Here is a 26197-nt window from a genome sequence, read left to right on the forward strand (position 1 = left end):
TCTAGAAGGGTTGCATGAGCGTAGGGATAGGCTATATACATATCTACGCATACGTATTGTTCATCATAAATTGTATCATATAGCATATACATGAATGGCTATTATACCCCTTAATGCATCTAAAACAATCCTAACAGATCATCTTGTGCTCCTCCACCTCCTTGCTTCTGCTGCTGTTGAGGCGGATTCGGACTCGTCGAACCACTTCCGAGTGTTTGCGGGGGAGAAGATAATCCCGTCAATCCAGCAAACGCATCGTGTGGTTGTTGTTGTTGCCGCGTTGGTGCGGTATTATCATTGTTCAGGGAAGGAGTCGAATCTTGTAATCCTTGTATACCGCTAAAAGCGGATTGCGGCGCAATAGGCTGAGGCTGATTTTGCGGGGTCGTCATACTAGCAGTCGAGAAGAGATCCATCAATTCGTCCAGCGGATTACTCGATTTAGCCACATTCGATAATGTAGCTGATGAGATTCCGGCTCCTACATGACCAGAAGCAGAAGAGGAATTGCCGAACATTGATAAGGATTGGTTTTGCGATGACGAATTAGCGGAAGTAGGTTCGATATCGTCTGAATCGAAATCCAGCAGGTTCTCGGCTTGTTGGCCTGCAACTACGGTCTGTAGTGCCTTCTCTCTCGCGTTGTCTTCCTCCGGCCTGACCAAATGAATAATACATCCATCAGCTTGTACATCTTTATTCGTCGGCAAATTTTAGAGAAAGGACAAGACACCCACTCCAATGCACGTCGTTGCATCTCCTCAGCACCCAGTCTGCCCTTGCCGATAAAGGTAGCGGCCGGTTTGTGATACACGCTTGCCAGACTGGATACCTCCGACAAGAGCTCTTCAAGTATAGCAGGCGGGACAGTCGTTTGAGGAAGGGATATAGGTGGTCGAATAGCAAGGACGACAGACTGACACACCATCAATCAGCTTAGCGTGACTCAAGATGAGCGAGCTAGCTTAAGGCAGCTCACTTTAGCAGCTGCCGGATCTGAAGAGAGCAATCTCCAGTATATGTATGCTCTATCTCTGACATCCGCCGAGTCACAGTCCTTAGTAGCGGCTTGCAAGACTCTTTGAACGATCGCTTGACTTTCATCAGGTTTCTTCAAGAACAGTTTAACGATCGCCGTGAGTGTTTGAAGTTGTACCTGGGAAGAACCATGCTGTCAGTGACACACCTTCGGAGCGGTGAAAACCTGACCGAACCAGCTTAACAGGTTTATGTCAACTCACAGGATAACTCTCCTCCTTGAAAGTCTCCAAGAAAGTACCCAGCAGCTCATCGGCATTCTCGATCTTCTCTGCGTACTCTCCAATGATCCAAATCAACGAAGCCTTGGCTTCTGGCTCATCAAGTTCCTCCAGGTTCGAACATAATGTCGGGATAATACCTTCATATGAATGAGGGTATTTTCGGAAGATGTCCTGCGAACCACATTCGGTTTCCGTCAATGCGAATGTCATCCTAACAATGAGCAACACTGTACTCACCTTGATGACTATCACCGCTTCTTGCACCACATAGCTCACTCTTGTCTCTATCAACTCCATCAAGACGCTCACACATCGCTCGGCAGCTTCATCGATCTTGATAGCTACTTGTCCCACTGCTCTGACTGCTTTTCGGACGAAATCCACATCGACTTCTGACGCGTATCTGGGCGACGTATCCGGGTTAGCACACCAAACGAGCAGGGCGATCCGATGTCAAAGGTGGCGGATGATATATTTCCTCACTTACTCTTTCAACTCTCCTAATAATGTATCAACATTCTTCTCACTAGCCAACCTGACCATAATATCCAATTTCTCAACCTTCACGTAAGGCGGATCATTATATTTACAGAAGAACACCCTCATCTCGTTTGCCAGAATGTCAGGTCGTTTCTGGAGTAACAGGTTGATGTTTCGCAGAGCCACCCATTGTACTTCAGGCGGCGACGATATAAGGGTCACTGCAGGCGTGTACGTCAATCAGCACAAAATGAATCTCAAGACGTCGAAATTGTGGATTTTCACGTACCCAGAGGAGGAGCCATTTTTCTAGTCAACGATTTGATAAGATCTTCCCTCGTCACAGCCTTCATATGTATCATAATGACCTATCCGATCCGCGATATCAGCTTTTCTTGCTCTGTAATCCAAAAGGAGGACAGCTGATTGGGAGATAGCAACAAGTGATTGTGGTGACAACGAAACGATAGGACTCACTTTCACCGCACCAAGCACCACAGCCGCGTTGACATGTTGAAACTGCGGCATAACCCTCTCGCAAATATGTTCGCTCTCCTTCTCATCTAAAGCTTTATACCTTGCCAGAGTATTCAAAATTGCTATTCTGCCCCACTCCGAACACTCGTTCAGCGCCACAAGCAACTTAGTCAATGTCGGCGGGTCAATGATGAATAATTCCGAGTTTGGTTTTGACGATGGTGGTGGGGATGAAGATCTGCCTGGAGAAGCGGGTGGTGTCGGGGGTAAGTTCTGGGAAGCCTCGTATATATCTGCCAGAGCAGCCACGGCATTGGCGACAACCTGCAGAACAAGTACGATTCATTAGCATATGACATCTTCGGGAATCATCATGGTGTCAATGTCATCGCCGGCGTCGTTTCTGCCGTATTTCATCCTAGGTTCGAGCCTACAGAGGCATGAGTCACGCACCATAGGATTACCATCCCCTATCAAATCCCTCAAAGTCTCCACGAACCCATACTCGACACATAATTCCGGCTTGAGGTCAAACACCTTTGCGACGCACAGCGCAGCTGTCTTCCTGACGTAAGGATTCTCATCTTTCAGACAACGCGATAGTGGGGAAGCTAGGTAATCTAAGATCTTCTCTGCTCGGAGGATAGACATGGTTCGGATCGCTAATGCCCTCACAAGGGGATTTGGGTCTGCCGTGTCCTATGAATCGAATGAATATAATGATCATCAGCCTCAGTGCCATGTATGAATAACTGAACGATATCGGTCGTAATCAAAGTCCATCTCTCAAGACCGGGACTTAGACTCCGACTCCGACCCCAACTCAGACTCAGACTCACTTTGACAAATGTGTTGACAGCTAGAATCACCAGCTCAGGCTGCGTCTTTGCGTAATTCATCAAGTACAGATAAACCAATTTCTTCTGTTCTAAATCGTCCGTTTGCTTTATTCGACCCCAATCATTGACCGTCAGCTACCCCTCATGCGGACAATCAAGAGCCCTCGCAAGCGCTAGCGTTTGGGTGATCATAATCGGATTTATCGATGCGACCACTCACCATGTTCTTGACTACATCAGGGAAGAGCCCACTACAGTCTTTACCTATCGTATGATTCGCAATCACCCTCTTGATAGCGTCGGCACGCTTATCGCGATACTCTGAATTCAGCTGTTGTCGCAACTCGTAATTCTCACCTACGCCCATCATCGAGTCAGCCAGACAGCTTTCGCGGTTGTATTCGTCGCATTCAGGCGCAGCCAAGAAGTTGAGAGACCTACTCACCCTTTCGGGGAGGTGCCATAGCCATTTTGCCTGATTATCTGGATGCCTATTTGGTCGTTCGAGGTGTGCTGACCGCGCGCAAACGAGAAAGAATGTCAGATCAGACCAGAGCAGAGCAAGGAAGCTGATTTCCCTATCTGAGAGTGTCTGTCGCCTATATGATGGTGTAAGGGGACCGAAGAGCAACAATGACTGACAGAATGAAGAGTCATGTCGTTTTGTCATTGTTGCTTTGAGGTCACCGCGTCGTTGCAGCTGCAGCTGGTGATGCGCTAATCGGGACCACGTGGCATCAAGTAAAGCTCAAGTAAAACATAACCGCAAGTCGCCTCAACTTCCCAGATTACACCGTTTTCGATGCATAATGGTCGCAACATACATCGTCTCGTGGATACATACATACATACTCCGACACTAGATCAGCAACAGGCACTCTATGATATATCGGTCCTCTTCAATGTCTAGCAAAACCATAACTGGATGATGACATCACATACTATTAAGCAGTAGCTTGGGATTTAGGTCGTTTGAGTAGAACAGCATCATCGTCCATCTCATCCTCGGTGCTATCATTCCCGCTCTTCGAGCTACGGCTGACCATATCCTCTTCTTTGGCCGTATCGCTCGATTGCGCTATATCGAGATGAACAATTTTCTTCTCGTTCTCCAGATTTCCATCCGTTTCGGGCGATTGTTCAGGCTGTCTGGTATCCGTTTGAGATGCAGTGATAGGGGATCTGCTTGCCGACGGTCCAGGTTCAGAAATGTCTCTGAGAGTAGATAACATCTTCTCCCTCGTATCTTCGGACAATTGTGTCACGTCGCTAGCAGTAAGTCCGATAGTCGGTATAGGAGGCAAAACTGATTGCGGCAAAGCCAGACCCCATTATCAGCATGAACTGCGACTGTGAAGGATGGGAGACGGACCTTTTATCTTCAGACTCCCGCTTTCAAACCTTGATCGACCATCAAACAACCTATGATAGTTTTCCACTACGACCGGGACTATAGGTACTTGGGCTTGGACCGCTAAGTGGAAAGCGCCTTTCTTGAAGGGTAACAAGGCTGGTTCGGCGGACGACGATCTCGTTCCTTCCGGGAAGACCCATAAGGACACCTGAACGAAGGGTATCAGCCTACTTACTGCCTGTACCATTCAAGCCCAGATGGAGCATGTATATGACAGGGACTCACCCCCTTCTTCTTCATGTCTTCTCCTGCAGCTTGCAAAGCAGCTAGAGCATCCGTCCGATTCGATCTATTTACAAAGACAGCTCCGGATAACGACACTAAGATCAAACATGTCAGCTGACTGATGTGCCTGGAGAATATCCTAGCTGCACATACTGAATTGTCCTAGTCCAGGTGTATACTTGAGTTCTTTCTTAGCCATGATAGCTGCTCTCTTAGGGAATATTCGTCCGAGGTACAGTATATCCAGGAAACTGCGCTTCCGCATCAGCTTTTCTGATTCAACGCCGAAACGTGATCTGCCAGCTAACATACCTTTGATGATTGCCTACTAGTACAGCGCTTTGTTCTCTCCCTCCTCTGGCCGTCAACAGCCCTTTCAGGTGTTCTTCGCCTTCCACTTCAAACGATATCCCGACAGCGGGCGAACATGTCAAGTAAAATGAACGGGCCACAAGGTAATTGATATTCAACCGCTGTTATGTACCATCCATCAGCGTCAGCACCACGTCGATACACACATGGATATGCAGCTTGATCTTAGCAGGGTTTGGCAGAAAGGGCAATGGAAATGTTTTGTGTGGGTGGCAAGGTCAAAGGTACATGATACGACGTGATTTGATCTGATTCGATTCGACTTGACTCACTTGTCCACTTATGGTAGCCAATATACTAACTATCACTCCCCAGACACTGAGTGCTCCTAGCGTAGACACATACAGAGTGAGGTGATAGTAGAACCTGGCTCGTTGGTATTTCCTCGAGAGTATCCCCAAAGTTGATATTGCTAAAGTGGAGGCGAGAGCTATCGGTTTAAGTAGCCATCCGAGCGGCATCGTAGACTATGCAGACTAGATGATCTTCTCCGAGTTGATGTAGAGATTCAGATGACTGTTAGTGGTGCTCAGGTAGAGATTAGTGAGATGATGTTCAGAAGATGTTGAATGGTATAAAACGTGTGTTGAAGCAACAATGTATATTTTGATGAAATGGACGTGAAATGGAATTCAACATGGGGAAAGTGAGACATGACAACTGAAATCACCCGGCTTACCACCGGCAACCGCAACTGATAACAGATAACATTTTATCTGATGAACCCACTTAAAGCGCGTGATGACGTCTTGGTTGACAACAACGCCGAGCGACAGCAACGAGCAGCAACAACAGCATCAAGGATATCCTCTGCAGCATACAGATCAGCAGCATACTCTGAGTACACTATTCTGGGCCCAGTGAACCGTCCTAAAAGCTGATTGTAGTAAAATGGTAAGCCAGTCTTCACACTGTGCGCTGCGGTATCTCGCTGACATCAGGGTACTGACAGTCCACTCGAACCGTCGATATCCCTCAAGATGTGCTAGCCGCCTTGAAGAAATTCAGATTCACCAACAGGAAGGGTACCGCTGCCATATCCAGTAAGCGATCCATCTCTTACAGCTCCCGTTACTCTGGCAGATGGCTCAAGAGTACGATTAGCTGATCCAAGGGCTGTCCAGTCAAAATTGTCAAAGCGAGTTTATCTATGGAGGTGGATGAAGAATTCGAAGATCAATCAATAGAAGAGATAGCGGAAGGTCAGTTCCCATCCATCATCTCATACATAGCTCTCCTAACGTATGGCCAACTCGAATCAGGCCAAGTTAAGTGGACTGTACTGATATGTGATCGTGCTTCCGACTAATAGAATTACCCGAGAATCATCCTCGTTACGTATTGCTATCGCACGAACTGGTGAGTCCCCATCCCCAGCCTCAGCCTTTCATACTCATACGGCACAGAGATAGCTAATCACAGGCGGACGGCTCATGCAGAAACACAAGGACGGACGTATATCATACCCCTTGATATTGATCAACTGGTAAGCTTGTCCGCTGAAACCCGGTGTATAGGACGAACTCATCGATATCTTCCGTTATAGGGCACCAACGGGAGCTCCGATAGAATTGATGACGCTACACGCTAGTGCTTTGAGTTATTTCCAACAAGCAGCCGAGGTAGCAAAGGTGCGTTTTCGTCCATTGCTGTCTCCCTATCCATTTCCGTCCCAGGAAGTCATGGGTCCACCCTGTTCCATCAATTCTGAAAGTTCAGTCGGTTCCCATCTCCCGTTATTTGTGATTGAGCTGAGTTGGCTTCATTGTAGGTACTGGAAGTCCGAGACGGAGCAGAAGGGCTAGATACGAAAGCTGTGGACGACAAGCTGCTTGCAAACTGATCAGATGCATGATGGGCGACTGCTACGCTTGTTCCTCAATATCTCCTTGCACCTCGTGGGCCACCGAAACGAACCTATGTCCATTTACTGACGTCTTTTGAATCATATCCAGAGTCCAGACAGTGACGCAAAGCCGGGACGGCTGACTGGGTCAGTAGTGGGAAAAGATTCATGCGTATCACGTCTTATCGCTAAATTCACATCTTTGTTCGAGGGAATGTTTCACAATTGACATCGACAAATGACCAACCCGCACGACTTCTTACCGATCAAACGCCAGCCGATCCACGATGGGGACCATTAGATCTTTGTTTGACTTTGACCCGATTGGTGAAGGTGAGGCGATACCAAATGACGATATCGGTAATCCACCACTTGCTCTTACCTCTCCACCACGGTAAGAAACTCCCGGCTGTCTTGGATGCAAGTGAGAGCCCTCGTTGTAAGCTCGCGTAAGCGAAGATGACGAAGAATGCCACTGAAAGAGGCGTGGCGATCTCCCAGAAATACGAGGGACGTTCTCGAAGGTCCGGGAAGTCTTCGAAGCCCTGAGTAATCACAGTAATAATCGACATAGCGGCGGGATCAGCGGTTATAGGATACTGCAGGAATAGTGCAGCGGATAGTATAGCTCGATTTGATTCACCATTGAGAAGTACGAAGCCTTTTGAGGGTGAGAACCGTTGAATGTCAGCTTCGGAGCTGATCAAGACGTATGACTCACGATGAATGTCAAAGCTAAATTAGATAGTCAGCTCAAGTATTAATTGAGGGCGTATATGATCAAAACGACTTACGCAGGAAGACGATGGTGACTATAGCTAATCTCTCCATCGAAGCATTCGCTCGTGTGGACAAGACGCTCTGAGGGCATACTCTCATCAGAATCTGCCAACCTCCTCGTAAGTGATACTCACAAAGTAAAAACTCTCCAAGTATCTCAATCTATCGATGTGCCCGTCGACTTCTTCGGAAACCCTGCAAATGGTCTCTTCACCCTGATCCAGCATGGTATCCATATAGCGACGACTCTTCTGTGCGATGGCTGCAGATTCGTCTGCGCGTTGCTCCGAGCTGGTATTGATGCTGTGTTGATGCGCTCTCAGCTTTTTATGGACCCGGTTTAAAGCCTTGAAGCGCTTCAAGAAGTCGTTCAAGTTGGTTATCAGACGGTGAATTTCATTGACGTCAATAGCCTGAGGTCCCCGTCAGCTGGTATCTACATGGTATTTCGTGCGATATTGGCTGAACGGACTGAGAAGAGGAATAACGGGATGACGCTCACTGAAAAATCATTTCTGATTCTATCGTCCCAGATCCTGATCCGCTTATCCACATTACGCATGATCTACTTCAAAGGCAAGTCAGAGTCCAAGTCTTTGACCGTGTAGTGAGACAGACATTCTTGTTCTGATACGAACGCCAGAGGCATATCCTGTGACTGAAGAGCTATCAGCGCGAATTCAACATTAAGAAAGATCTCTAATACTCACTCCTATGGACCATACTCAATCCCAGCAGTTCGCCATTGCACCCTATGTCAAGCTGTCCAGGTAACGTCATATCCATCTTGGCTGTATGCATAACCAACCTCGTAGCCGGGCAGTTGAAGTATTCCTGTGCAATAGTGACCAATATATTCTCTTATAATAGTGCGGGTGCGCACCAACGCGTAATTGTACCAATGAGATCAACTCACTCGAAGGCACGATGAAGATGCTGATGAATCCTGGTCTACACATCTTCTCAATCGGTAAGGCCTTATCTCGCGAGGATTTCGATGATAATCGCTTATCGGCGTTGCTTTGCTGAAGAGCATCGAGGGCATTCGAGCTCGGTGGAGTCCACAGATCCTTGACGATATCAAGGATCGGAGTCGTGTTTAGTGGTTTGAGTGTGTCCTGAATGAGAAGCTGAATGTATGTATAAGTAGGATGAACTTCGACGTGCGATCGATGATGCCGATGTTCAGATAACTGTTTGTGATCGGTGAAAGTGTTCAGTGATAGTCTATCCAGTATGTACTCATCAGTCGTCATACAGGACCGGCTACTGGCGCTGGCAACGGTATCCCATACATGTGCACTTACCCGCACAGTTCTGCCATACCTTGTATCGCGACTGAAGCGACCCCGAGCACATTTACTGGAAGAACAACAGCATCAGAGCTCTAAAATAGCTAGCATTGACACGGATCTAATCATATTACTCACTCCATATACATGACCCTTCTTCTCTAGCGCGAATGATCTCGCTGAGCTTCTCAAGTTGAACCTCAAGATCCAAGTGTTCACCTAACATCTCCGAGCTAGGCTGAACAATAGTAGCGTCCCGTGTATATTGTCTGGCCTGGTAGGCGAATCACGTCAGTAATCATCCAGATATACACCAGCAGGAAGCCAAGCTCACTACAATATATGCTTTGGGCTTATTGATCGAGCTCAAGAATGGATCGTGGATTCGATCGAAGTTGTCACCACCTGTTTCGGACCGAGCGGACAATTGCTGAATGAGGGCTTCCGGTATACTCTCCTGCGACTGCATCTGTATCAGCAGGGTAATCATTGTTGGCAGACTTACGGGAAAGATCGTCACTTACATGCATTGATACTTGAGTGGTCTCGCATTCTTCCGCTTGAAGTGGATCGCCCATTGCTGATGCCATTGGAGGACGACTTGTGAGATATTCTAGCGGTATAACAGTGTTGAATCTATGAGCACAAGATATCAATAAGATGATGAGGCTTGTCGGAATTCAGGCATAAATCTAGCGTGACAAACTGTTGATTGCTCATGAGGATCAAAGCGGCAAGGGAAGTTAGTAGATTTGAGCCCGGACAAAGAATCAAGCTTTGATCGTTCAAAGGGATCTCAGTACCATCAAAGGCCGTCGTCAGCACAGACAACAAAGTGGGGTAAATCATCTTGACGAGCGTTCTTTACTTTGAAACCTTCCCTATCATTGTGGGTAGATGTAGGCAGGAAGAGCTAAGCCTATTTGACACTTGTTCTAACTGATCTTACTCAGCTGCGATCAGAGTGCAACAATATTAATCGCCTCTCACGCCGCCACAATGATATCTGGAAAAATAGCTGTCGTGGGAAAGTTGACTGTTGAGACGCACGGTTCGGCTCAACTGTAACCGACATGGTCCACCTCAACTCTGAACACAATTGCCATCACCCATCACCATCATACACAACATATATACCATACTGTCTATCCTATTCTTACCTTTCCTTCTTCCTCTTTTCCATAATGTATTGTTCAATCAAAGCAGAACATAAGACTCGAGTGGAGTCGGTATGTCGTCCTCGTCCTCCTTGAGCGATATCGAAGGTACTCCACCGTCCATTTCTGTAGGTAGGTCAAATGTCCCTTTGTTTCTAGCCTTCTTCTTTCGCACTTAAGCCTGATGTCTGACTGCCAACCTGCGGATAGATGAGAGGGGCTCCAATTCAAGTCACACCACCCATGATGAACCCCCCAACGGTAGTGTCAGCTTAACGAATCAACCGGGACCTTTGGACGATGACAGCGACCTTACCGATCTGTCCGACATCGAAATGGCTGATGAGCACGTGAAAGTGAAGAAGGAACGCGAAGCATCTTCATGCTCTGTAGAAGAAGCACCCACCAAGAAGAGAAAGGCCTCTGATAAGCAATATCCCGATCCGGATCCCGAGTCCGACTATAAAGCTAAACCCTTCAAGAGGAAAGCGAAGAAAGCCAAGAAGAAAAGCTCGGATCGAAAGTCTGCCGACTCCGGTTCTAGCAAGTCTCAAAACAAAAGCAAGAAGAGGAAGGATGATAGAAAGGCAACCGGTGACCACAAGAAGAAGACTATCCTGGCTAAGGAAGTTCACTGGAAAGATATCCCTGATTGGGGTGATAGGAAGGATTGTCCTTTGCTGGCCTTGCCCCCCGACATCTTAGATTCTTGTTTCGGTCTTACTTCCGGCCTGACTGTGGGTCGTTCTCCTAATTCCAGGCCCTCCACCAGGTACTAGCGCATACTGAAGGGGATCCTCAGGTCCGTGACTACATCTCTCTCGCTGGCGTCTCTAGGTACTTTCGTGACCAGTTCACGCCCGAGGTATTCAACGTGAGTGAGCGATTATTCTTTTTCACGACTACAGTATGCGATGATCAGCTGAGTCTACGTCAGAGCATCTGCTGGGCAAAGAAGGTTCGCCACACGTTTCGTGGTCACTGGGGTCTGAACGTAGTCCAAAAACCAGACAATGCCACGGCCGGAATTCATATCTTCAGCCGAAGCGTCGAAGACTGGAAGGTCGAGAAGCCCAAGAACCGCCTCAAGTACGGTACTCCCGCTCATTACATCCCCAGTGGTTCCCGAGAGAGATGGTCGCAGGCTCAATACATCGTTTACAAAGAGGAGCAGGCAAAGTGGCAAGCCAAGGAGCGAAAGCGGACTATACAGGACTTGAAAGAGAAGATCAGAACACAAGAATTGGAGGGGAAGAAAGATTATGAATATGTACACCTTGGGGGTCGATCAAGGACCGTTTTAGGAACCGTTTCTGGCCGCAAGAACGGAGAAGCGGCTGTGGAGAAGGACGCGAGAGGGCTGCCCATCGTGATCAAGAAGCAATCCACCTCTGAAGGGAATTTAGACGCTGGGCCAGTAATCGACGAATCAATTCTTACGACTCCAGAACTTCCCCAGCGAACCTTCAAGGGTAGGAGGCGATGGAAGGTGCCAGAACCTGATACCGAGGACGAATACGAGATCTCTCCCCATCTCTTCCTGAAGGAAGGCGAAATTGAACGCTTCGATCACTGGCCGAATAGATGGCGAGCTCTTGCTGTAAACTGGATCAACAGCCAGAGAATCAATAAAACAGTCAGTGACTACGTTTACTCGTTTCTGATCTTGACTAATTGCTTAAGAGTGATAGTAGGACGCGAAGTGGAAATACAAAGTCACGGACGCCGAATTGCTGAGTCTTAGTCACTTGCTAACAGTGAGCGGTTTCTCGAATCCTTTCGAATAATTGCAATTGTAGCGCTCAAGAGATGATGCCAAATAGACCAATCCTATGGCCTCCAGAACGTGAGCACTTCCCCGGCGCCAATACCATATGAACACACACTGATTAAGAACACTGATTGATCTTCAGTCCGCAACAAGCGTGAGTATTCACAAGGCTTCTTTCTACAGCAGCAAGACTGAGAACGATCTGCAGGTACCTCGAAGTGGCAGTGGAAGCCCTCGCCTTTCGATCTCACGGGGGACCCCAGGGCCACAAGACGTATACGTGCGAGCAGTCCCAATCTCATGGTCCTGTCTTCGTATTGATGCTAATCGAATGGCACTGTCCTTTAGTACGACGCGGGTTGCTCGGCTCGAAGAGATGGCCGAGAAGAGACGAAGCAAGATCAACAAAGCTAAGAGGGATGGCACCTATGTGTACAAGCACCAGAGGCTCAAGATTCCACCCTACGAATGGTGGATGAGAGAGATTATTGAAGGTCACGGGCCCGACAGAGACTGCATTTCCGATTGTGAGGCATGTGACATGGACGAACACGTCCACTGCAGGCATCCAAATTGTATGTACTATTTATGAGAGTGAGAAGAGCCAGTAGGTGCTCTGTGGTGTACCCTTGCACCCCGCGCCGCTGGCGGTTCGTCAAGACAAGAGTGATAGCGATTATGATGATGAGTTCAAGGTTCTCCATCTACGAGTTACTGTAGTTCATGTGCTGTGTATACCATGTCATGAATGTCATCAATCATGTCTTCGGAGCCTGATAGCAGTGATTTGACAAAGTTCTCAGTGCAAATTGCGCATCAAGAAGCGATCTTCAAAACATCAGAGTTGTCACTTAGATGCCCTAATAATTGGAGGATTACAGAATGTAGGATTCAGGTAAAGGCATGGAGTGTGAATGGTTTTGTGCTATGCATATGAGCAACTGTGTCCTATGTCTGCGAAGTATGACATGTTAAGCATGACCCCACCATATCGTTTTCAGTATACCTCAAGAATGATCTTATGATCTTGATCAACTGTCTCCTTCGTCCTCTCTTACTCTTGCTCTTCCTCATTACATATCCTCAATCCGCGATATACTCATACATGCTTCTCGATGCATTTTCACTAATTATTCCCGCTATCATCCTTAGATTTAGGCAGCTCAAAAACACTCAACCACCCCTCCCACCTCTCATCCCACGCGACCTGACTTTCAGGTCGTACAATATCCCATCCCTCCAAGTTACCCATCCATCTCAGTTCTTTCTTCTTGCGCTCCTCTTTCAGCTCATCCAGCCTGGTCACCTTACCCGATTTCTGCTCTTCTTCAGTCATCTCCCTCTGCCCCATCTCATACTCCCTCGCAGCTGTTATCCTCGGCGCTAGGGTTTCATAATAATCTTTACGGGCAGTTTCTATCCTGGTGGGCAATTCACGCGAATCTTTGTTATACCATTTTTCCTTTTCTTGGTCGAAACTCAAATCCCCCGCTTTGTCTGATCCTGATTCCGAAGACCCTGAGGACAGGGAAGGGGTGAACGGTCTGATATGATTATTTATCAAGGCTAGAGCGGCGTCGGAGCCTTCTTTGACGCGGTATCGCTCCGTGAAGAACGATAAGATCATCTGCGGGATCTGGGTGAAGCCTATATGGTTGACGAAGGGTAATAAGAGGATAGGAGGTTGAGCAGGAAGAGGGAAAGGGGGTTGATGGTACCTCTCCGGAATCTGCGGTGTTGTCGTTGTCGCTGTGGCTGTTGCTGTTTGTTGAGGGAACTGAGGTTGAGGTTGGGGACGAGAAAGGAACCCTAAGCCTGTTGTAGGTTTAACTGGAGGTATAGAAGCAGCAGGCGGTAATCTAGATTGGTCGAGTGAAGCTTGATCCACCTCCGATGCAGACGCAGACTCGGGTTCGGATTCGGATTCAGGGGATTTGGGTTCATCGAAATCGAATACCCCATCTTTCGATAATTTCCCCTCAATCTCGTCTTCCCATTTCCACGGGTCAACTCTGCCCATCCACCCCCTTCTCAGACCCTCCATGTATTCTTTCAACGAAGCTCGTCCGACAAGGACGACCCCGCCTTCCAGCTCGCGTTTCTTGTATTCCTCAGGACTCAGAACGCCGGGTAAAGAGAGTTGGGGTTCAGGCTGTTCGAGACCGAGCGCCTGCCGTCGTTGAGAAAGGATTTTTGCGTGGATTTGCCGGGTGATGGACCCTTGTAGAGGCGAGGTGGGGAGGTCGTAATCTATAGCAGCCGCTACGAGGTATGGCTGAGAGAGGGGGTTAGGGATGGTAGATTCAAATGAAATTAGCATGAATTCGATGTCACTCAATGAGATGTCAAGTGATATGGTGCAAAAGGTCATGTACAAGGTTGAAGTGAATGTTCAGCATGGCAGAATTGAATGAAATCAAGACCAAGCCTCGCTGACATGTGACATAAGAACCCAGGTAAGATGTAAGCTTCCAGACTCACCTTGACATATTTCCTAAAATACCTTAACGCCCTATCTGTATCCTCATCCCCAGGCCACTTAGCTCCATAAACCGTGATTCTTCGATTCAATCCCAGGCTTCCTCCTTCTAATACTTCTTTCCCTTTATCTTGTACTTGCTGGATCGTCTCTTGTTTGATTCGTGCGCATTCTCGTCGGTCGTACCAATACGTAGCCGATAACGAAGCGGTCAGAGTCCAGAAGATCAGCCAATTCCGTCCGGGCAACTTCGGTTTGTAGGTTAAGACGCTATGTGGGATTCCTGTGTGACTGAGGGCAGAGCGGAATCCTGTCAATTCGACGGGTTTCGGCTTGGTCTTCGATGCAGCATTGCCATTCACCAAAGGCTGAGCTTGGGGTTGAGATTGAGGTTGAGGTTGAGTGATTGATCCGAGCGAAGGTATAGTACTTCCGCTGGCGCTTCCTGATGAGGCGTTAGCGTCGAGCTTGACATTCGGCGGACTGGAAGAAGTGGGCGAAGGGGTGTTGGAAGGTGCAGGATGGGGAGGGGAAGATGGGTTGGTAGGTTGCGCAGGAGGTGGATGGGGATGCTCAGGAGCTGACATCTTGAGAATGAGCAGGTGGATTCGGATCTATTCGTCAGCGTGACGACGACGCTCTTTGGACTGGACGAACTGTCAGATGTTCGAGGTCAAGTTACTTCAGATGAGATATCAGATACGATTCATCGAAATGAGCCAAATTTCAGATTTCAACTTTTTTACGCTTGCGCTGCTATCGGAAAAGTTAAAGCGCAGAGCAAAGCGGTCATATCCACCTGACGAGATGTCATACGTGTAATCGACGTTTATACTGGAAGTGTCCCAGACCATCTCAATGCATCGATCTAGCCTTGCTCAATAGCGAGCACGCTGATGATGCTATGAACCCCGCTTCTACTCAACCAGATGGCGCAGAGAAATGGGTCAAGTCAAATTTAATCGCATCAAAGGCATTGCAGATGGCCCAAACCAATCTGGGTAAATGTGGCACTCCCTCCGAGATCCTCAACTCGGCAGCTTGCACATGAACCCGCTCAGGAGGTGTCATGTGACACTGAAGACTTTGGACGCACAGTCCCTATCCTGATGGTGCTCATGGCACGAGACGGAAGCACAGACAAAAACCTTGTTGTTCCAGGATAAGCGTGAACTTCGCTCAGAGACAAGGGTAAGAAGGGGAGTCACGCGAATATGCAGTCTGCCTCATATATATCGAGTATTTGACGCTGTGGACATTGACTGGACTTTGGGTTTGGAACGACGAATTCATGACCACAGAGAAAAAGCTTTAAAAACGATTTATATCAGAAGAGAGGAGCATATAAAGCCATCCTTCGATCGAAAGATAGACTCAACTTCGATTAAGATGAAGGGAGGATGAGTATCGGAGAGAGACGAGGACAATGAACATGTTAAGTAGAATAAACAGAAAGACCCCATATGATTGAGAAGAACTCGGTTTATGCTACCTACACAAAGGATGAAAAGAGGAATCATGAAAATGGTAGTTGTCAGAAGAATTCGTGGTTGATTGGCGGCGATTGAGGTTTCCTTCATTCAGATTCATTTCCATTCTTTTCTTTAAGCGGCAGCTGGGGCAGCGGCTTCCTCCTTTGGCTCATCGGCTTTCTCCTCCTTGTCTGCTACGAGATCACGATGGGATATCAGCTAGAAAGTCAGATACCGCGAAAGTAATGTGGCCAACTCACCAGGCTCGTTCATGTCAGAAGTCCACAAGGTAAGGTTATCTCGGAGAAGTTGCATGATAAGGGTAGAGTCCCTTCAATTTGCGAGTCAGCATCGCTTGTCTCAGAAAGTCTTGCAAATAACCCACTTGTAAGATTCCTCAGAAAGGGTGTCGAGCTCAGCAATGGCATCGTCGAAGGCTTGCTTGGCGAGGTGACATGCTCTGTCGGGACTGTTAAGGATCTCGTAGCTGAAGAAAAGGTGTGCGATCAGATGCTGTTTGATAACTGAGGCGAATCTGCACACTTACTAGAACACGGAGAAGTTAAGGGCCAAACCAAGTCTGATGGGGTGGGTAGGGGGGAGCTCGGTAACAGCGACGTCGGAAGCAGCCTTGTAAGCCTCGAGAGACTTGTCGGCGGAGTCTTTTCGCTTGTCACCAGTGGCGAACTCGGCGAGGTATCGGTGGTAGTCTCCCATCCTGTAATCAACGGAGATGTCAGGTCACGTCTTTTCCAAGCAGGTAAAGGGGGGGCTGGCTCACATCTTGTGGTAGAATACCTTGGATTCACCAGAAGCGGCAGAAGGGATAAGGTGTTTGTCGAGGACCTCAAGGATATCCTCACAGATCTTGGCGAGTTCAGCCTCGATCTTTTCTCGGTAGGCCTTGATCATGGAGACTTGGGCCTCATTTCCTTTGGATTCCTCCTTTTGCTCGATGGAAGAGACGATTCTCCATGAGGCACGTCGGGCACCGATCACGTTCTTGTAAGCGACGGAAAGGAGATTTCGCTCTTCGACGGTGAGTTCTTGGTCAGAAGAGGCAACGGACTTCATGTTCTCCACCATTTCTACGGAATTCGAAAAGATTGATCAGCCAAACGAGAGACGCATCGGACAGGAAATTGCTTAGAAACCGAAGGATTTGCTCACCCTCATATCGCTCAGCTTGCTCAGCGAGCTTGGCAAGGTAGACGGAATCTTCTCTGTTAGACATCTGCTTGAGAGCGACGCGATCAAAGGAATTGAAGAGTGCCAATGCGCAGCAGTCGATGAATGATAAAATCGATGATAAATCGCGCGTGAACAGAGCAGAGAGAAACCAAGATCAGCATTCGTTTGATTTGGAGCGTTCTCGAGACGGAAGGCATCAAGAGACTGTGGGAGGGCTCGCAATTATGCCGTGGGAACGAGCGCTCCATCACGGTTTGGGGAGTGCAGTGTAGGAAGGGAAGACGATCGCGTCATGATCTGTCCCGCCTGTGCCATGCAGCAGGCCCGCTCTTTGTAGCGACGTAGTCGACTCGTGATCGGGACACGCGTGCAGGAATAATCACAGCGCTAGACGGGGATGGGTGGGTGATACGATTCGGTCGCACAGACGCGCAATCTCGTGTGAGAAAGCGCGTCGAGTCCAACACAACCTCCTTATCTGCGTCTACCATCTTCACACGATGAAAGCGCGAACTCACCTTGAGAGTGACTTATGAAGATAGTTTACTATTTGGCGTTGAGACCATGTATGAGAGTTGGTTGAACGAAGAAAGGATGATTATGAGGTTGAGCGATAACGTTGTGAAAGAAAGGCGAGGGTGCGGAACAAACAGGCAATTCAATAGGTCAGCGTGATATTATATGCTTGATTGCTAGGTATGCTGAGATGTAGAGCGGAGTTGGGATGACGACGTGAATGAGAAGACGAGCGATGATATATCTAGATGGGACAAAGGAAGTTGACGGGTTGATAGTGAAGAGAAAGGTGAGTGATGATGGGGGGATGTTATCCATTCAATTGACTCCACCCTATCTCTTTACCCTCTTCCACGCCGTACCATCGCCATCCAGCCTACCCGCGTGTCTCCCCCTGCATGTTGTAGGATGTATGTATGTATGTACGTACTCACAGTTGGGGTAGTAGGCGGATGAGGTATATATGTAAAGGTTTGAATGATAAGGTGATATCAAAGTATGATGAGTGTGGTGTGATGATGGAATGTAAAGGAAATGACTGAATGCAGCGAGGCGTTGGTAGGAGAGTCAGTAGCGTGTGCTGTGTATTCAGTACGCTATGAGGCGGGTTATGAGTGGTTGACAGAGTGGGAGGATCCGAGCGTAATCTCACTTGATGTGGCACTTGGCCCTAATTGCTATTTGCTATTGGTACAGTGCAAGTATGCTGGGGTAATGCAGGGTCAAATAAAGGGGGTAAGCGTTAAGCTAGGGTCATTCAAACAGAATGTGGCACCGGCAAAGGGGCAATCACACAGCTTTTCATCAAACACTCATAAGATCGGAATTATCAACGGCATTATAGACTATAGACTACAGCTAACGGAATCAAATACCATCACCACCAAGATCGATTGCTGTTTCCAGAAAAAGGTACGTCATCCAATTGAGTCTTTAGGTTGATTCAACCGCCTACACGCGTCAACGTGGCATGCATGGAAAATACGTAATGCAGTAAATCACTCAAACCGGTTGCCTATTCAAGTTGCAATGGTAACGCATGCCTTTTTGGTATATTCACCTCGGGGAGTGATTTTGCGGTCGGTGCCGATTGTCTGGTCTGGGCCTAAGCCTAAGCCCAAGCGGGGATGATCTGATGCAAGCTCAAAACGGATCTAGTCAAACGTTTGCCGACTCATCCTTCCGTCAACTTTCATCTGATCTGTTAAACATAGTTAGTATATCATCAATACGACTCAACAACATACACCCCAAAGAGTCATCAACAAGGTACTGTACATCAATCGGTGTCATTCAAACCGCCCTTGATCGATAAGATAGCAGTAGTAGTAACAATCTGCTCCGCGAAATCCGGCAGACCGACCTCAATCTTTTCACAGACTTTGTTCCTTTCTCTCAAATCAGATTGAAACAAAACAAATCAATCCAAATACCGTCGTCGCTTGTAGCCAGTCTTTTCCAGCTTCGGGTCCGAGATAGCAGCAGTAGTGAATTAGGCCTCTTTTGATATGTCTTCCAACATGGTTCCCCAAGTAAGTTCTCTTAGCGCTTCTTATCGTTCTTATCGGTTCTTGGGTGTCCAGCTGATGTCCATCTATCACTCCCTTAGGAGGAACTCCCCGTCCTCGAATCGCTAATCACGATTCGAAATCGTCTGACGGCACTCAAGAAGGTGAGCCGTCTCTCATCATATCTCTCAATGATATATCATCTACAAATGCACGAATGCACATCTATCCGTCACACGATCGAGATAACGGACCTACGTCTACTTTAAATTTCTATCATGACAGACCGCTTATATAATCCTGTCTCTTGGGGGGTAGGATACGACCAGATTCATCCGTGCCCCAGATGTGATGCCAATATACAATTCGGTGGTCAAGCAAGGTGAGTCTCCAGAAGTGTCAAAACAAAAACAAGGATCCGCTCTCTCGCGAACGCCGAGCTGATTCATCCGGTTTCTTATGGTAGTAACCCGACTAAACGCGATTCGAGATGAGCAATCCCAAAACCAATCTTCCTTATCCAACAATGCCGCAGCCTCTTCATCCACCTCCAAGCCCGCCATACCTGAGGCAAACAGGGTAGATACGGTCTTAGCAGATGTATTCGGATTACTGAGTCTGTTCTTCTTGACTATCGGGAAAAGTCGAGAGACTCCAGCTACGTATTGTCAAATCGCTTCGATGAGAGTGAGTCATCAGCTCGATCGAAAACTCCTTCAACGAGCGACCAATAGCTGATATAAGCTCATCGTCTCAGCAAATCCTGTCTCACATGAACGAATCTGGCGCATACACCGAAGAGATCCTTCTACCTATACGAGAACGTCTACAAGCTTTGAAAGATGTAATCAAGCAAGATTCAGAGGATGGGAAACATCCTGAACCCATTGTTAGGCTGATGTCAAGGAAGCTGGAGGGTGTCGGTCAGTTCAGCTTTCGACTTGTCCTCCAACTTTATGGCGAAGGTCAAAAGCTGACTAATCGAATTGAACATACAGAACATCAACTCCAAGACCTCTTGTCGTCTTTATCAGTCCTATCAGTAGAATTAGTACCCATACACCAAAGATTAGTGCATTCTCGAAAACAATTATCGGCATTGGCTGCTGAGCCTAAACCCAATAAAGCGGAATATAAAGCCATCTTGGAGGAGTTGAGGAAAATCGATTCGTGAGTATCTGGAACTCAGCTATTGGGAACGGACAACATGCATCGCTTGGATAGCTGATGCATGACACTCGTTCAGCAAACGTGTGGACGGTAAATTCCTGGGTCCCGGAGGATCCTTCGTCCCAGAAGGTCAAGCGTTGTTATCTGGTTTATTGGAATCGTGCTTCGAGATTACGCAAGATATCAAAGCTAGAGAAGCCGAAGATGAGGTGACACCAAGTTTAAAACCTATCTATGAAAGGTTGAGCGAGATGAAAGCTAATCTGGATCAACTGCGTGAGCTATCTTCTTCTTTCTTCCCATTCATAGATCCTCGGTTCATCCGTGTTTGGCATTTTCGATCTGACAAATGGAACTGAGCTCACGATTCATCCTGCAGTCCTGACTCATCGATGGACTCTGAGGGAGACAGATCTTTACAAGTGAGTATCAGCTGGATAATATGGGTTGTAGGGACGTGAAACGAAGCTGATCCGACTCCTGTCTTAGTTACGCCTTATCACTACGAGAAATCGATGCAATGCGAGTCGAGGGTAAATTCGTAGATGTAGACGGGAACAAAGCAGAAGGTCAATACGCCCTCTTGTTCCTCCTTCGAAGGTGTTATGGTCTTCTTTATAGGTTGATGTCGGAGTCTGAACCGATCTCAGAGGAGTTGATGCCAGTCGTGAGTACTTGCTTTTAGCTCTGCTTTGCATTCATCTCCTACACATGCTTAGATCGACCTGACACCCATCCATCTGATCCCACTAATCCTAATGAGAATGACTTAATCTGATCAATGGCAATTTTGTTATAGGCAAACAAGCTATCAACAATCAAGAAATGCTTAAACGAAGTCCTGAAATACGGTGGACCATATACCCCTCGTGACCTATATCCGTACCATCTGGCATTACATCAGATCGACTCTCTTCGAAAAGACGGCAAGTTTTACGCGGACGACGGAAGTATACCGGAAGGACAGGCGATCCTGGTTGCGCAACTCAGCGAGGCGCACGAGCTGCTGGAAATGTTGAAGGAGAGTATGAGTGACGAGGAGGACGAGGATGATAATGAGGAGATATGATGGGTTTGAGGAATGTCTAAAAGAGGAGTACGAGTGAGGGACAGAGGTGAAGGCGAAGAGAGGCAAAGAGAGGCAGAGGCAGAGAGAGAAATAGTAAAAAGTAGGAAAAGTTGTAAATGCAAAGTAAAGTGAAAGTAAAACGATCTGTCCTTATTTAATCTCAATTCTGTAAATACAAATACAGTTGCAACAGCAACAGCAACAGCAACAACAACACAGTTCAAGTTCATGTTCTTGTTCCGGCTGATCTATACAGTATACATTAATTTAGTATATCCATGCATATGTAGTCCTTTCTTCACATAACATAGAGATAAACATCGTAGCGTATCGGACAATCGAACAATCATGAGCTGCATTTGCATTGAATCGCGATCATACGATACGAGTAAGATGTGTCTTGATACGCTTGCATGTCCAATTGTTCAATTGTTAAACTGCTCACGCGTTCACGTATTCACGTATTCACGTATTCACGTATTCACGTATTCACGGATTCACGGCTTGAAAATTACAAAACGATAATCATCTTTAATAATACCTAGATCACTTCACCATACCATACCATATATTCCATATCCGAGCTTCTCTCACGATTCACGATTCCCGTTCGATAGCGATCTCTCTCCATTCCTGCCTATCTGCCTGCATCGAAGATGCTGAGGGTGTCGATGTTGATGACTTTGGCAGTGACGGTCAATGGGGATTCGAGATCGGGTTTATCAGGTTCATTCATTACTAGTAAGGCGGATCCCACTCCTTCTCCTTCTCTTTCTTGTCATCGACGCCTCGTTCTGTCATTCACATCAACACACCATTTGACCTGCTCTCTCGCTCTCTATATCTCGTGAGATGAAATCAGATCAGATCAGATCAGATCAAATTACATTCTGTGGTGCGATCATGGATCGACAATGATTGTTTATCGAGGCGCTCGAATCGGATCTGCCGCTTTACCATGTTCATGTTCATCGTCATGCACCAGCACCCGTGTTTCCCCAATTCCCATATCCTGTAGTTTTGCTTGCGTAATAAGCAGGCTGGAGGTAATACGGCACTTGTTCACTCTGAGTCTGATTCTGGTTTTGCGAGTGGTCATACGTGTGCGAGTACGGGACTCCAGGCGAGTTTGCAGGGATTGGTAAAGGGATGTTTGACATGCCCCACGGATTCGCGTTACTTTGAGCGTGCGCTTGAGTTTGAGACGGCTGTGCTTGGTACGGATATTGGGATTGATGCGTGTAATACGGTTGTTGAGCAGTATTCAGGTTGGCAGTGGGGCCGATGTGAACAGGAGCTTGGTGAGGAGTAGGATTAGGTACTTGTGCGAAACCTGCGTATTGAGTATGCTGTTGCGGTCTCGGAGAATGGTTATTATCATGGTTATGGTTGTTGGCGGTATCGCTCGGCATCGGAGTCGTGATTGTAGGCGCACCCCAGATTGCAGCTATATTAGCTTGTCCGCTTGACCTCTTTTGTCCCTTTTCACTCTCTTCCCGAGTCATCGTCCATATACTGTTATTTTGAAGCTGAAGTGGGTTTGTCCCAGCAGCGCTCGAGCCAGCAGCTGGACCTGCACCGAATAATAGTCCACCTCCTGTTGTAGGGGTCATAGTAATCGCGCCTTGACCTTGGACTTGTCCTTGTCCTTGACCAGACGAAGTCATTGCGGCCAAATGAGGAGAAGGTGTGTTCACAATTGGTCCGCCTGCAGGAGGAGAGGGGAAAGCGCTTGTACTGGTTTCCGGTAACGCCGATGAATGGGAAGGTGGAGTAGGCGTGCTTTCCAACATGAGATTCTGTAGGAGATCATAGGCAGTCGGTTTCTTCGTCAGGTTCGAGACCATGGCCGAAGTGGGCTGAGGTACGGTAGGTCCATCTCTGACATTTATGGCCGCCTGCGGACTACGTGATGGTCGATTGCGTCAGCGATTTGTACATATTGATTGCGTTTGGACTACAGGAGAGCGCAACTTGCCTCTGATTCCAGATGATGACCTCGTCGACGTCCTTGTCAAGCTGTTCATCCCCGTCTACACTACTTTCCGAGGCCAAAGTAGCCCGCATTGCGAGGTTGACAGGATCGTCCTCTGTTTCAGTGCTAACGCTGGCGATATCCGATTCTTGCTCTCTCGCGGCGGCATCGAATGAGCCGATTCTCGAAGACAGAGGTTGGACACCTAATAAAGCCGCGCCGACCTGAGGTTGCGAGAAGCCGATTGGTCAATTAGCGAGATTCGCTATGTAGTGGAAGTGGAAATAATTAAAGGACTTACGCCGCTCTGCGTGATTAATTTCGCATCCACTTGTATATCCGCCAACCTCATCAACTGCTGTTCATTGGGATGGACATCTCCTTGAATCACACCCCCTGCTTCTTCTTGCATCGACCCCGCGACAGACAGACCACCTTCGGCCGTCTTACCCCTTTGGAGAGGTACAAAGCCTCTCATATCGATGTCTTCCTCCAACGGTTCAGGTAAAGAAGGCAGAGACGCGATAGGAAACACCGATCCCAAAGTGGTGATGAGGGTCCTATAAGTCTTCCAGAACTCGCTGAGGATGACGGAAGAAGGATTTTGTTCTTGATGTCTTTGCAAGTAATCTAAATCCATCTTCATCCATTTACTCATTATCCTCAGACTAGGCAAGATCCTTCGGAGAACAGCGCTGATGAAGGAAGACGAGTCCGGAACGCTGCGGTCGAGGTCTTCGTCCTCATCATCGTTGATAGCTAAAGCACTTTGTAACTGTACATTCTGTCGAACGTCTTCGATTTCCTCGATCGCAATTTTCATGACCACGTCAGAGATTCCCAAGAGCAATTCCAAAGCTTTGGTCTCGGCTTCATGGGACCTTTTGACGAGTTTCGGATTTTGTTCCAGACCCGCAGTGCTTCGAGCATGGTGATGAAGACCCATAGCTATCACGATAGTCTGAACAATTGTCTCGGTTGGCATTTGACGGGATCGTGCGAGAGTGGACAAGTCGTCAAGGAGGACAGGTTGGAGCGACGGTATAAAGGAGAATCTGATGATTCCCAAATCCAGATGATCAGATCAGCTGCCTACCTCATTCTCGCTGTTGGGAAAATGGACCACTTACCCAGCTTTGAGATACAGTATACCGATCAATACGATCATATCATCTTTCCACCTCTTGATCGCATTCGTTTGGACCTGATCCGCATCTTCGCCCTCTTTCCCTTCTTTCCTTCGAGCTCGCCAACGTTCAGTGGTCTTGCCAAGATGTTCGTACAGTATCCCATCAATTCCTTTGAAGGCGTTCTTGATTGCCGAAGCTCGGAAATAGTAATACGTGGTTGAGAAGGGGTCAGAGAGGTACGTTGAAATTACGGCCAATTGATTGAAAGCGGCGCCTGTCATCAAACACAGCTCGTCTCAGCTTGGTAGCATCAGAGTGTGACCGAGAATGATACTAGGGCGGCTTTGACTCACCATCATCAGGCTGTATACATCTGGCAACTTCGTAATATTCCCTGGCATGGCCAAACTTATCCACCACCGCTTCTCTACCTCCATTACCTCTGCGCGGTTTAACGGGTTCACGGTACTGGTCTTTGTACCTCTCCAAATCTCCCAGGCAGATCAAGCCTTTGTATATCAGATTAAGCTTATCTTTCTTCTCCAATCCTCCATTCGAACTCAGATTTGGCAATTCATCCGAGTGATCGACGTTATTTCCATTTGACGACAAGGGGATTTTGACTTGGTTGAGGTATACGAACAAGTCCTTGACTTCAGCTAGGTTATGGAAATTGTATATCCTCGAGATCAACGATTTGTAAAAAGATTCCTCAGTTGACAGGTATTGTTTGAAGCGAGTGACGGCTTTCCTCAATTCGCTAGCATCGTGCGGATGCGCGTGCGAATGAGGGAGGGCGGCACCGGATCTTCCCTCATTTCGACGATTGTGCTGGGTTGTACCGGTAGGGGTGTGAGACAAGGTCGCGCTTCGTTCGATGTTCGAGATGATATTGCGATAAGATGCGATCAAGAGATACGTAGTCTGATGCCATAGGTTGTCTAGTGTTTGGGAATAAGGCGATAACGGGTGTGAGAAAAGCAGAAGCAGATGGGTTTCTCGGCACCTAAAGCAATGGCCCATCTAGATACATTAGCTTCGTTACATCTTTCTCTCTTCCTTGCGAGAGCGAGCGGACATGCGGAACAGAACGGCTTACCGCTGTCTACTCTGCTCGGCTTCTCGACTCCAAGGTGGAAAATTGTTCAAGATGTTCTTCAAATTGCCAGCTTCGTTACGAGCGTCTCTGTTCCCCGGACAAATTTATGTCAGCTGGTCTTCGATGTCACCAGTCAATCGATCTTGACTTTGATTTCCGACGTCGATGAGTCGTACATCCAACATATTCGTTGAAGAACTTACCGATCAAGCTCAGCTGCTGATCTCCTCGAAGACTGCCTTGAGGGTTGCCTTGACATCGTCACCGAGTCACCGATCGGGTTTCGCTTGGCTGTTAGAGATCTATCGATATGGTCAAGTGGGTTTCTTGGGCAGGAGTTTGAGGGACTCGTTGTTTATTGATATCAGGAGCTCATGGCGAGTGACCAGCAACAATCATGGTATGACCATGATGTCGAAGGGGCAGAGATGATCTGTGGTATACTGTAGTTCAAGGAAATGAAAGGATGAATGTTGATGTAAAGGAGAATACAGATGAGTCGTGTATCAAGAAAGTTGGGCGCGGTTCTGGTAGATGGTAGACGGTAGATGGTGGATGGTGATTTTGTGCTTTTCCTGAATTGACCGAGGTGTGACGTCTTCAATCCTTCAAATTGCCTCAATGCAGATCACGGAGATAAGTGGAGTGAAGAGTGCAGAGAAAAATGACAAGC

The 26197-nt window shown here is 47.6% G+C and overlaps 9 protein-coding genes across 9 annotated transcripts; 3 read left to right on the forward strand and 6 right to left on the reverse strand.

The window, feature by feature from the left end:
• Positions 1–119: 119 nt before the first annotated feature.
• I303_100469 (uncharacterized protein) lies at positions 120–3528 on the reverse strand (the record flags this gene model as incomplete). Its single annotated transcript, XM_018403840.1, has 12 exons — positions 120–657; positions 738–916; positions 980–1156; positions 1242–1433; positions 1500–1665; positions 1750–1963; positions 2032–2110; positions 2220–2543; positions 2673–2918; positions 3059–3163; positions 3279–3415; positions 3504–3528. The coding sequence occupies 12 exons, from the start codon at positions 3526–3528 to the stop codon at positions 120–122; spliced, it is 2382 nt and encodes a 793-aa protein (XP_018266494.1).
• Positions 3529–4002: 474 nt separating this feature from the next.
• Positions 4003–5530, reverse strand: I303_100470 (uncharacterized protein; the record flags this gene model as incomplete). Its single annotated transcript, XM_018403841.1, has 6 exons — positions 4003–4364; positions 4431–4620; positions 4698–4792; positions 4851–4948; positions 5010–5170; positions 5342–5530. The coding sequence occupies 6 exons, from the start codon at positions 5528–5530 to the stop codon at positions 4003–4005; spliced, it is 1095 nt and encodes a 364-aa protein (XP_018266495.1).
• A 430-nt stretch (positions 5531–5960) lies between these two features.
• I303_100471 (uncharacterized protein) lies at positions 5961–6912 on the forward strand (the record flags this gene model as incomplete). The annotated part of the gene is made up of 7 exons (XM_018403842.1): positions 5961–5963; positions 6022–6112; positions 6194–6271; positions 6382–6428; positions 6509–6555; positions 6616–6700; positions 6841–6912. 7 exons carry the CDS (start codon positions 5961–5963, stop codon positions 6910–6912), a joined length of 423 nt encoding a protein of 140 aa, XP_018266496.1.
• Positions 6913–7181: 269 nt separating this feature from the next.
• Positions 7182–9577, reverse strand: I303_100472 (uncharacterized protein; the record flags this gene model as incomplete). The annotated part of the gene is made up of 13 exons (XM_065968123.1): positions 7182–7460; positions 7559–7576; positions 7637–7650; positions 7710–7776; positions 7830–8108; positions 8198–8260; positions 8334–8353; positions 8406–8555; positions 8612–8922; positions 9003–9057; positions 9126–9261; positions 9322–9444; positions 9512–9577. The coding sequence occupies 13 exons, from the start codon at positions 9575–9577 to the stop codon at positions 7182–7184; spliced, it is 1581 nt and encodes a 526-aa protein (XP_065824195.1).
• Positions 9578–10218: 641 nt separating this feature from the next.
• I303_100473 (uncharacterized protein) lies at positions 10219–11994 on the forward strand (the record flags this gene model as incomplete). The annotated part of the gene is made up of 6 exons (XM_018403844.2): positions 10219–10276; positions 10355–10881; positions 10947–11018; positions 11082–11780; positions 11839–11901; positions 11968–11994. 6 exons carry the CDS (start codon positions 10219–10221, stop codon positions 11992–11994), a joined length of 1446 nt encoding a protein of 481 aa, XP_018266498.2.
• Positions 11995–13041: 1047 nt separating this feature from the next.
• Positions 13042–14981, reverse strand: I303_100474 (uncharacterized protein; the record flags this gene model as incomplete). Its single annotated transcript, XM_018403845.1, has 2 exons — positions 13042–14190; positions 14397–14981. The coding sequence occupies 2 exons, from the start codon at positions 14979–14981 to the stop codon at positions 13042–13044; spliced, it is 1734 nt and encodes a 577-aa protein (XP_018266499.1).
• Positions 14982–15998: 1017 nt separating this feature from the next.
• On the reverse strand, positions 15999–17100 carry I303_100475 (protein BMH2; the record flags this gene model as incomplete). The annotated part of the gene is made up of 6 exons (XM_018403846.1): positions 15999–16060; positions 16127–16197; positions 16252–16353; positions 16414–16584; positions 16648–16954; positions 17037–17100. The coding sequence occupies 6 exons, from the start codon at positions 17098–17100 to the stop codon at positions 15999–16001; spliced, it is 777 nt and encodes a 258-aa protein (XP_018266500.1).
• A 1981-nt stretch (positions 17101–19081) lies between these two features.
• On the forward strand, positions 19082–21320 carry I303_100476 (uncharacterized protein; the record flags this gene model as incomplete). The annotated part of the gene is made up of 10 exons (XM_018403847.2): positions 19082–19105; positions 19183–19245; positions 19400–19463; positions 19548–19768; positions 19839–20004; positions 20080–20251; positions 20328–20527; positions 20631–20673; positions 20741–20918; positions 21051–21320. 10 exons carry the CDS (start codon positions 19082–19084, stop codon positions 21318–21320), a joined length of 1401 nt encoding a protein of 466 aa, XP_018266501.2.
• A 974-nt stretch (positions 21321–22294) lies between these two features.
• Positions 22295–25783, reverse strand: I303_100477 (uncharacterized protein; the record flags this gene model as incomplete). Its single annotated transcript, XM_065968124.1, has 7 exons — positions 22295–23225; positions 23299–23519; positions 23597–24350; positions 24426–24699; positions 24779–25431; positions 25525–25611; positions 25728–25783. The coding sequence occupies 7 exons, from the start codon at positions 25781–25783 to the stop codon at positions 22295–22297; spliced, it is 2976 nt and encodes a 991-aa protein (XP_065824196.1).
• Between the last annotated feature and the right edge of the window lie 414 nt (positions 25784–26197).

Source organism: Kwoniella dejecticola, chromosome 1 (assembly GCF_000512565.2).
Source record: "Kwoniella dejecticola CBS 10117 chromosome 1, complete sequence".
Classification (NCBI taxonomy): Eukaryota; Fungi; Basidiomycota; class Tremellomycetes; order Tremellales; family Cryptococcaceae; genus Kwoniella; species Kwoniella dejecticola.